An 11820-nucleotide genomic window follows, 5' to 3' on the forward strand; every position below is an offset into this window, starting at 1 on the left:
AGTCAAAATGGAGGCCAAAGGCCTGTCAGAATTCTTGAAAATACTGTCGTTCCTCCACGACCATAGGAACCAGCAGGTAAGAACAAAAAGGGAGCGCCGGGAGGAACATTGGAGTACACTTCGCTTAAACCAACTAGAACTAGGATGGTGATACATCTGATCCAAATTGCAAATCATCAACCGACTATAAATCACACATCTATTTCGAAGAAAAAAACAGCAAAGAGGCTACTTCTTAAGTGCCGATTTAATTGTGAAGATTGTTTGAACAATGGCGAGACCCAGTATAGCAATTGCCCCCACCGTTGCTAAAGCTTTCCAGTACGATGAGAAATGGTCCCGCACAAGCTCTGCAAACTGGACCCTAATTTTATCTCTGTAGTGCTTATTCACACTTTCTTTCAATGGGACAAAGAGATCCGCCATATTCGCGATCCCAACATTCTTGCATAAACCGTTGAATAGGTCGGCAACCTCTTTGTCACTCCCAATCAGTTTTGTAAGGATTCCCATTGATCTGAGCAATGCCACGTCTTCTCGCGAGTCGATCAAGTCGTCCATGAGATTCACGTAACTACTCACGAAATTGCGTTCTGATGGCTTGCACGTCTCCCAAGCGATTAAGTTACGGAATAGTACCTCTGTGTCGTATGTGATATAGACCACAAGAAGATAAATTATGGCCCTCTTCTGGTCGAACGTAATCCCACTTATGCCTCCATTGCATGGTCGAAATTTGATCCCAACATTTTTTAGTTCTACTGTAGTAGGGATGCTTTCGCAGTCAGCATCCAGTGCTTTATGTTTGCCTTGGAGCATTAGAAGGCAATAGCCAATACAACTTTTAATTGAGAGGGGATGCTCAGCTTGATATGGCTCAACATCGGAAAACTGATATATAATGTCCTCGTGCAAGAAATCTAAACTAGCATTTGCACCAAATGTTGCAAAGGAAACACCGTAAGGCATAAATGAAGAAACAATCTAAATAAGATGGAGAGGTGTGGCATAAATTAAGAAACCATCTAAATAAGATGGAGACGTGGCATAAATTGAGAAACCATATAAATAAGATGGAGAGATGTAGCAAAATTGAAATTCTAATGTTTATAAACTGAAGTTGAATGAGGGTGTGTAAGACTATATTTTTTTATTAATTATTGAATTAATATTGCATATGAATCTCATAAACTTCAACCAAGCAATAGTTCTGATCAACTTCTTTATAAGAGGGTATTAGATGAAGTCAATTTGAGATTGAGTGAGTCTTGTGTGGTTCTGAAGAGAGCACTAAAGAAATGTAAGAGTGAGAAGTTGTCAACCGATGAGCTTGAGTAGGACATAATTGAGGCTGCTCATAAGAGGGATCTAGGAGGCTGCTCAGAAGAGGGATCAAGGCCGACAGTCTGAACTTGAAGCTGTGTAGAGACAACATGCTTTTGATGTGGTTTCCTTGCAATCTGCACATCAAGAGCTTCAATGGGTCGAGAAAAACATCTCCATTGCGATGGATTGTAAGGACATGACAGCTAAACAAGGCATGGACACAGTGAATGCTTCAAAGGCCAATGCCAAAAAAGCAGAGGAATTGTCTGCAGAGATATGTTTTCTGAAAGAGGCTCTCGATTCGACATATGCATCACGTTGAATGGTTGAGGATGAAGAGGAAGCTATTGCTGCAAAATGGGAATCTAAAGCCAAATAAGCATTTGCAATGGCAAGTAAGGCTAATGAAGAGGTTCACTTGTTGAAGAAAGAATTGACCAATGTCAAGGATATTGAGTTGAAGTTGTCTAATGCACCAAAGTTGAGGTTAACATAGCCAAAGAAAATGCAACTAAATTATTAGATTCCCTTGAAGAAGTTAAAACTGAGATCGTTGCAGCAAAAGAAGATGCACAAAGTGCTAATATGAAAATTTCTATTGTCAAAGATCCTCTTCTGGACAAAGAAAATGAGCTTCATCTAAGAAATCAGATGACAATTTTGTGTCAATTACAAAAGAAGGGTATGATTTGCTATACAAGAAAGAATAAGAGGCCAAAGAACATGCAAGTAAAAGAATAGAAAAGGTCCTTGCCTAGGTGGAGCATGTTAATATCAAGGAATAGGAAGCCTTGTAGATGTTAAATGCGGTGAATTCAGATCTCGAGAAGAGTAGGAAAATTACAGATCAATCTTCTGAGTAGCTAGAGGCTGTCTGAATAGCCAAAGTAGCCCTAGAAGAATATTTGAAGTAGTCGAAGGATCTGGAGAAGAGTAGGAAAATTACAGAAGAGTAGGAAAATTACAGATCAATCTTCTAAGCAGCTAGAGGCTGTCTGAATAGCCAAACTAGCCCTAGAAGAAGATTTGAAGTAGTGGAAGGAAGGGGCATAGTACTGGAATGGAGAAATGAGTGGAAATATAACTAAATTAAATAAGTATCGTTGACATCTCACAATGGAGAAATGAGTGGAAATATAACTAAATTAAATAAGTATAGCTGACATCTCACATTGGAGAAATGAGTGGAAATATAACTAAATTAACTAAGTATAGCTCAATTTTAGGGTAGAGTCTCATTCAACATATTGGAAGTAGGTGTAGAAGACTTGCAAGAATTATTAGATTAATTATTATTCCAAATGCAAGCTTTATCAGCTTTTGAAAGTCTGTGCTCTCAATTATGCTTATGCTACTCAATCGGGTGGCCATGGTTATTTATTTTTTGTTGTCAAGAGAGTATTTGGAACCAACAACCTTCTTGATGAGCTTCATCACATTGATTTCTTCAAAACTAAGAGTTTCATAACCATGAGGTCGAACAACCACATTCCCATTATAATTCACAAAAAAAAAAAATCTTTGGCCTTTGTTATTAATTATCAAATTTTGATATTTATATTCATATTATTATTAATGTAATTATAAGTATTAATAAACTTAAATATAATATTAATTTAAATGAAATACAAATAAATTAGTTTCTAGAAATTAAATATTAAAATATACAAAAAAAAATATTTCTTGGGCCTTTGTTATTAATTATCAAATTTTGATATTTATATTCATATCATTATTAATATTATTAATGTAATTATAAGTATTAATAAACTTAAATTTAATATTAATTTAAATAAATAAAAATTTATATTAATAAATTTAGGATTTAATTTTTTAAACCAGTGAAGAGCCATAATTTAATATCATAATTTAAATAATAGATCAATTGGTTTTTTTATTCATCTCACAAAATTTATGAATATGTAATATTATGAAAAATCACATATTTTTCTTTCACATTATAATGGATTATCAAACAATATTATAATCTATGAAAATGTTTCATATAACAAAGATTAAAAAACATTAACACAATTTTTGACCACCATCTATATATATATATATATATATATATATATTTCAATTAGTCTACTCTTATATTCATACAAAAAAGTTACAGCGAGGCTGGCCTCGAGAATTCATGCCATGAGGTTGGCATATGGCAGAAAAACTTGACATCATGACTGTAGAACCATCAAAATGACTTACATCAGAGAGAATAATTTCAAGGAACATTGAACATACCAGACATAATCAAAAAACTGACCCAAATAGCGATATCGGACTGAATAAAACATTGTTGTTTCAAGGACCGATTTTTACATAAACAGACCCCGACCTGTATCATAAACAAAGGCCTGAGACAAGCATGAAGCCTGTGAATCGAAAAGGAGGTGAGCTTCGTCTTCGGAGGCAAAACCATAAAACCAGAGGCACCGACTGGCTCAATCTTCATATGAGGTAGACAGCTGTTCCTCTAAAACTCGGCACCCAAATTGACCGGAGTCCATGGAGTCAGAAGAATGGACCGCAAAGCTTGAAGGCTCTCCTCTCGTGCTAGGGCCGACATTGGCCTCAGAGTGCGTAGTAGGAATGCTTACGGTGTCTTGGCGCGGGATGACAATTTGACTTGCCAACCCCTGTTCCTCCGTAGCCCTTTGTTGAACTACTCTCGAACCCGAGTTGTGCTCACACCTTTCGATAGTCACAGATACGATGAAGGAGGAATTTGCCAGTGAACAAGGTATGCGGAAGCGGGCAGTGGGATGCACGTGATGCATACAGGCCTCGCTTCTATCATGCCCTCGACCCCGACTTCTGCCACTTCTGGCAACTGGAACGACCGACGCATCTTCAGAGGGGTCCACAGTGGTGGAGGAGTGCTAGGTGGTGGCTCAACCACGTGAACCGCCACGCTTGCTGATCATTCTCAGCGTCTCTTTTGGCTTTTTTATGGGATGGGGACTGTTAAACGGAGGAGGGAAGGCGGATAAACGATTGAAGGGCGAATGCACCGAGAGAGCCGAAGTCTGAGCCTGAGAGAAGCAGTAAGCATCAAGAACTGGAGCTGAATGGAGGCCGAAGAAGGTAAAGTCGCATATAGCCCTACAGAGCAAGACCAACAGGGAAGAACTCTCAGCATGCACCAGTGTCGACAGGAAGCAGGTGGGCGAACTGTCGCTCGGAGAGTCGCCCAATACTGCGACCTTGATGGAGCCGAATGCAAACGATAGAACAACAACAATGAGAATGAAATGGAGCGCCATCGTGCCTATAACCAGAAGCAGGGAAGGCAGAGTTAATGTTGCCATTAATGTATTTGTGCGAGGCCAGTTTTCTAGGCCATGACTCATACCCTTAACACATATGGGCTGCCACTTGCCCCTCTTGCATCCCTCCATCGTACCTTGATATCAACAGCTACTTTAGTTTCTCCATCGTAATGGTATCTTCTTCTGGGGGCAGGTCATTGATATGTGGCAGGGTCCCTTTCCCATATGGAAAAATGCATCTGCACTAGGCCTAAATGGTCTTCTTGCTCAGCAGTGGAATCATCTAATCTGGTCAATGCGGAATAGGGGTATATGTAAATCTAAATCGGAAGATTATCTTATCTGTAAGGGGGCCAAGGGTAAGCTGAATGTCTATGTGAAAGATATTTATTTAACACTTCTAAAAACTCATATTTCTCTTCCTGCAATCATTTTCCCCATTTCCTTTTGGAAATCTGGCACTCCATATAAGATTATCATATTTGCTTGGCTAGTTTTTCATAATGAAAATCTAACATGGGACAACCTACAAAAGAGGAATTGGCATGGTCCGGCTATTTGCTTAATCTGCAAAGCAGAGGGAGAAAACAATCTTCACATTTTCCTAAAATGTGTTCACTCCCAGGAGCTATGGAGGGACCTGGCCACTTACTTTGGTTTCACAAATATATCACATCCTTCTATAAAAGATGCACTTATCTGGTGGAGTAATCCAAAAGAGAGCTGGCGACTTGTTCCTTTAATTGCTTTATGGTCTATCTGGAAATGGAGGAACAAGTCTCTATTTCAAAATGACAAGGATAGTTATAAATCTGTCTTTGAAAACATCATCTCTCAATACCACTCTATTTCTCCTTACAGCTCACAGCAGAAGAAAGCTAAGACTAAGGAACATTCTTATTCTCCTTGTCCGACGAACATTCCTAGAGCTTATTTTGATGGGGCTGCTCAAAATGGAATATGTACTTGTGGAGTCTACATTGTCACAAAGGAGGATCAGCATGTTGCCATATATTGGAATGGAGGTGAAGGATCAAACAACAAGGTGGAAGCTATGGAACTAACAGGGCTTCTTCAAATCAGTATCTTCTTAAATATTGAGTCGTTGCAGATCTATGGAAATTCCAAAATCATTATACATCATGTTAATGCCAAGCTTTCCATAGAAAATCACTATCTATCTGGATGGATGAACAGAATAGAATCCCTATGGTCATCAAGAAAGGATTTTGCAATAAAACATGTGAATAGGTCCCAACATACACAGGCAGATGAACTATCAAAGAAAGGACTTCAATCACAAGTTGGTAAATGGGAAATGACAATTGCAGTGGGGGAACTAAGGTACCATATTTAGGATTTCGATCTTCCGGGTACATAACTCTCTCTTCCATACATCTGGCTCTAGTATGTACCATTCCCCGGTTTTTTTATTTACTCTATCGCTCAAGCTCTTTCTGTTATGTAAGTATTGCCCTACTTTCGTACTACCTTATTTCCAGAATTCCCATGACTACAGTCTCCATGGATTTAGTTTTATTATTGCACTATGAAGGTTATTTCTGCATTCTGAGTTGTTGAATCAACTCTAGACTTTCTGTTATGTAATTCAGATATACCAATATAATAGAATTCCGCTTTTTTTTCTTATGAAAAAAAAACAATGATTATTTTTCTTTAATTATTGTCTAGCATAATTTCAAGCCATGACCATTTTACTATAAAGTAAAATTTATAACCAACTAGTATTACAAATTAATGTGATTAACTCCAACCTTAAAAGCATTTTGTGTAACCTAAAAATGCACCAGCCTTATATTTTCACATTGCCAATTTTGCTATAAATCCGAGAGATCTAAGATGAAGGTTTTCATATCCCATATGTGAAGGACGAATGTAGCAAAATTGGTTTCATCGAGTTTGTTTTTGAGGCTCAAGGAATTAATATTATTAATGTAATTATAAGTATTAATAAACTTAAATTTAATATTAATTTAAATAAAATACAAATAAATTAGTTTCTTAAAAATTAAACATTAAAATATACAAATAAAAAATTATATTAATAAATTTAGGATTTAATTTTTTAAACCAGTAAAGAGCCACAGTTTAATATCATAATTTAAATAATAGATCAATTGGTTTTTTTTATTCATCTCACAAAATTTATGAATATGTAATATTATGAAAAATCACATATTTTTCTTTCATATTATAATGAATGATCAAACAATATTATAATCTATGGAAAAGTTTCATATAACAAAGATTAAAAAACATTAACACAATTTTTGACCACCATTTTTTATTTATATATTATTGTTTTATATTTTAAGAAATAATTAAAGAATAATTGTTTTATATTTTAGGGAATGATAAAAAAATATAATCTATGAAAATGTTTAATATAACAATGATTAATTTTTTTTAATTATTGTTTATTGTCGAGCATAATTTCAAGCCACCATCCTTTTACTATAAAATAAAATTTATAACCAACTTGCTCATTTAGATTTTCTGGCAAACTGTAAACAAGTATTACAAATTAATGTGATCAACTCCAACCTTGAAAACATTTTGTGTAACCTAAAAATGCACCAGCCTTATATTTTCATTTGTTCCAACCCGCCACAACAATTGTGATTGATTTCACAATCATGTTCACCGCAAATTTTATTGTTGTACAATCTGTTGAAATGGTGTATAAATCCGAGAGATCTAAGATGAAGGTTTTCATATCCCATATGTGAAGGACAAATGTAGCAAATTGGTTTCATCAAGTTTGTTTTTGAGGCTCAAAAGAAAATTTTCTGGTTGAGGCTCAATCAATTCTCCCTTGATTGTATTCTAACCCTACCGCACTGCACCATTTGTAAAATCAATTTATTTGTAAAAATCAAATTAATCAAATATCAATCTATTTGTGAAAATCAAATCAATCAAATATAAATCAAATTGTGAAACTCATCCTCTTTACTGCTTCTTTGGCCTTTGTTATTAATTATCAAATTTTGATATTTATATTCATATTATTATTAATGCAATTATAAGTATTAATAAACTTAAATTTAATATTAATTTAAATGAAATACAAATAAATCAGTTTCTAAAAATTAAATATTAAAATATACAAAATATATATATATATATATATGGCTTTTGTTATTAATTATTAAATTTTGATATTTGTATTCATATCATTATTAATAAACAGATATAGATATGTGTTCTCTTGTGGTAAAGGGGCTGTCTGGTTATTCATGTATTTGACTTATTGCTTTTTCTGATCACCCTCATGTATTTGACTTATTGTTTTTTCTGATCACCCTCAATCCCCACCTCCCCACCTGCAAAACTTGTTGGAAAGAATCTTGCCAGATGAACAAACTCGGCCACTGGAGAAATTTGCAAATTTGGAGATATACTTTAAATATTATTATAAATTTTCTATTACATATCCTCTTACAACTCAAACTCTTTTGAAACTTTTTTCATGCATTTTTTAAAGTTTTCCAACATTTTTCAAGCATTCATAGACAAGGCAACGTCCAATTACATTAATTTAATGAGTGATACATTATCTATGCCTATCTCTATAGGAATTCAATTAAAAAATAGAGAAAAGAGATAGAAAATAGTAATAGCATAACTCAATTAAACAAATATCTGGAAAAAAAAGCACGACAACCAGAAAATCCTTATAATTAAGGTTTCCTAATTATGAATTTGGTCCAATCTAATTTTTTTCCAATTTACCTCGCTTCTTCTGAAATCCTTTTCGGTCCTTTTTGGTTGTTATTGCTGACAAGTTGACAACTGACCAAAGGTAATGAGGAAATGGGATGTTGCCCCATTTGGATTTCATTCTGATCACCCTCAATCCCCACCTGCAAAGCTTGTCGAAAAGAATCTTCCCTGATGAACAAACTTGGCCACTGGAGAAATTTGTAAATTTGGAGATATACTTGAAATATTATTACAACTCTTCTATTACATATCCTATTATAACTCATTCTCACATCGAAGTTCTCAAACTCTTTTGAAACTTTTTTCATGCATTTTTTAAAGTTTTCAAGCATTCATAGACAAGGCAACGTCCAATTACATTAATTTAATGAGTGATACATTATCTATGCCTATTTCCGTAGGAATTCAATTAAATGTCCTGCATAGATGCCTATTCTCAAATTGGTATTAAACCCATTGAAGCGTAAATCATTGGGATTAACTAGTAGTTAAGATAGAATCAGGCATCTAAAAATGTCATATCTATTGAATGAAATTGTGCAAGTGATTAAAATTTATATAGAAATGTAATCATATAACTAAAATAGGTATAAACATGTTCTACCTGTCATTGATCTCAAATAACCCTAAAACAGCACGACTCAACCTACCTCAAAGAAAGCTCAATCTTGAACATGCCCGTGATAAGATAGATGACGTATTAAGAGTTCCATTTCTCAAATCGTTTCTTATTCATCTCTATACATCATCAATTCTTTAGCACATTTAAATCCCAACAAAACTTTCATATGTAAAATTATATTACCCTGCCCCCTTTTAGACTACTAAATGAGACCATGCATAACTGCATTTGACCCTGTATCCAAGAAGACGCTTTCCAGGGATGCATAGATACAAGATGCTTTCCAACTATGCATAGATAGCATCTTCCATATTCATTTTTGAAAAACGAGATAATTTCTTTAAATCCATTTTGTTCTAAAAATACAATAAATAAAACACATGTTAAAGTTCTCTTATATATGAAATGATGAAAAATAAAAACTTTGATATGTAAAATTATATTAAACTACCCCCTTTTAGACTGCTAAATGAGACCCTCCATAACTGCATTTGACCCTGTCTCCAAGAAGACGCTTTCCAGCTATGCATAGAGAGCATCTTCCCTATTCATTTTTAAAAAACTATATAATTTCTTTAAATCCATTTTGTTCTAAAAAAAATAAAAATAAAACACATGTTGAAGTTCTCTTATATATGAAATAATGGAAAAATAAAAACAGAGTTGCAAAAATATATGTACAGAAAGCTCCCTAACAAGAACCATTTAGCACCAGAATTTAATCTTATGAAAGAAACAGAAACATAAAATCCAAATTACTCTCATTTTCCAAATTATGAAACACTATAAATATTTGTATCACATTTAATTTTTTTCACAAACTTCTTAACACAACTTATTTAGGACACTTGCAACAACGTGGGCACCTAAATTTATTTCCACAAATACCTTTCATTTACTGCCTACGTAGTGAAGCTTCATCATTCTCTCAAAGTCTTCATCAGAATCATGCATTTTAAGCACATCAATACCATCAAATGTAAAGAAAACCAATGTTTTGAGAGGGAAGCTAAAATCCCTGAGGATAAAAAAAGAGCAGAAATATTAGTCACCATGCTTCAAGAACATCGTAGAGAAAGAAAACCTGCATGAAACAATATGGCAGTGTGGTAACCCATTGCATTTTACACGTTAAAAACATCGTGATTGGGTGCAGAATTCCCTGTTCCACAAGGTTTAAATGTGTACCAAAAATAGGGCAGCAATTTCACTACAACAATAAACGCATCAACACAAAATCCTTTCATCGGGTTGCTACCATTCACTTTTACAAATTCTTAGTAGCCTGTCTTTCTAGGCAAACCAATAGCAAGTTCCTTTCCACGGGCCCAATCCCGCGCCGTAGTTTCACTTTCACCGGGCCATATAATATCAGACAATTTTGGCTTTACATGATATTGATAGTCACTGATGGTGGCCGTAATTTCTGGAGGGGTGACCAACAAGCTGGTTCGGTTTGACCAGTAACTATTCTGGATGTGTGTACTAGCTACGTTGATAATCTCAAAAGTAGATCCCATCAAGTCTCCATTTTTGTCTAATTTCATAGGACACGCAATGTCGTTGAAATGAATTTGCAGTATTATCTTTCGCAATTGTGCTCCTCCTTCAATGAGATCACTGGTTCAATCCCAGCAGAGCTCAGGGATATGATGACCCGGCACAATTCTTACGCAAGCGGGAATCTGTGGCAGCTCAGTAACTTGTCAAAGATGGAGACTTTACATATTCCATTTGCTAACTTATCTGGGTCCTTGCCTCCAGAATTAGGTAAGTAACGGAATCGAAGTAGGTTGGTGCTGAACATCAACAGACTTACTGCATCAATACCATGGTAGCTAAGCAACAGTTTGAGCTTGATGACGGCCATCTATCAATCCACCAAGGGAACATGCTCACCATTTCCCTGCACGTTTTCATGAAAAATAAAATGAAGGCTTAACTTTTTGAGAGAAATAATCATGTAAAGGCAAAAGTCATTTGGAGAAAAAATTCTTTATGTCGTTCGTGCTTTTCCCTGTGCTCAAATCAGGCAGCTCTAAGGAAGAACATGATGCAGGATCTTCATTTAGAGATCGTTCGTACAGCTGATAATGGAGACTTCTTTTGGTTACGAAGTCGGTTTGATCTTCTTACATGTGTCACTTTCATCTGCTCTTCACTTGAACCCTGCATTGTAGACAAACAACTCATAAAAAGGTATCTCTAAAACCAAATTTTGGAGATACAAAATCAGACAAGTATGAAATTGGATCGCTATCTATAACTCGTTCAAATATTTCCTACATGCTGGTTTGTATTTACATACTTATGGAATGAATTGAGGACTACCCAGAAGAAAATTTTCAAGGGAAGAATAGATATCCTAGAAATAAAATGGAAACAAGGTGAAGTGAAAAGAGATTTGACACTGAAATAAGAACGTGAACAACATCTTTACATAAAATTGCTCACACAACACTGAAAAAATATGATAAGATATATAAGAAAGATTGGTAGAATGGAAGAAGAGCATCCCCGGCTCCTAGAGAACTATTTTACCAACCTTGTAATGAAGAAACCAAATTCCATTTTTACCTGAAATGCAAAGGAAACAAGGTGCAGTGAAAAGAGAATTGAGACTGAAATAAGCACATGAACAACATCTATACATCAAATGGCTCGCACAACACTGAAAAAGTCTGACAGGATATATAAGGAAGATTGGTAGGATGGAAAAAACCAAATTCCCCTGCTCCTAGACAACTATTTTACCAACCTCGAAATGAAGAAACCAAATTCCACTTTCACTTAATATTCAATGGAAATTGATAAGCAAGAAAATGCCTTGCAAAGGTTGGAATATTATTTCAA

General features: G+C 34.9%; 2 protein-coding genes across 24 annotated transcripts in view; both read right to left on the minus strand.

The window, feature by feature from the left end:
- Positions 1 to 228: 228 nt before the first annotated feature.
- Positions 229 to 819, minus strand: LOC149197002 (putative UPF0481 protein At3g02645). The gene has a single exon (XM_089408525.1). The coding sequence runs from the start codon at positions 817 to 819 to the stop codon at positions 229 to 231; it is 591 nt and encodes a 196-aa protein (XP_089264651.1).
- A 9222-nt stretch (positions 820 to 10041) lies between these two features.
- The window catches only part of LOC149197003 (uncharacterized), an 84609-nt gene continuing 82830 nt past the window's right edge, over positions 10042 to 11820 (minus strand). For 18 of the 23 annotated variants that reach the window (XR_016254722.1, XR_016254721.1, XR_016254711.1 and 15 more), the window contains one exon: positions 10042 to 11136. Coding sequence is in view for 1 of the 23 variants with exons in the window: in XM_089405704.1 (XP_089261830.1) it covers positions 10841 to 10873; positions 11053 to 11136 (117 nt within the window). In the remaining 22 variants the exon portion in view is untranslated. Of the gene's footprint in view, positions 11137 to 11512; positions 11545 to 11820 lie in introns of all 23 variants that reach the window. The other 5 variants (XR_016254714.1, XR_016254724.1, XM_089405704.1 and 2 more) reach the window with 3 other exon arrangements.

The sequence above is a fragment of the Pinus tabuliformis genome, chromosome 2_2, assembly GCF_031772625.1.
Source record: "Pinus tabuliformis cultivar Carrire ecotype Pingquan chromosome 2_2, CPIR1, whole genome shotgun sequence".
NCBI lineage: Eukaryota > Viridiplantae > Streptophyta > Pinopsida > Pinales > Pinaceae > Pinus > Pinus tabuliformis.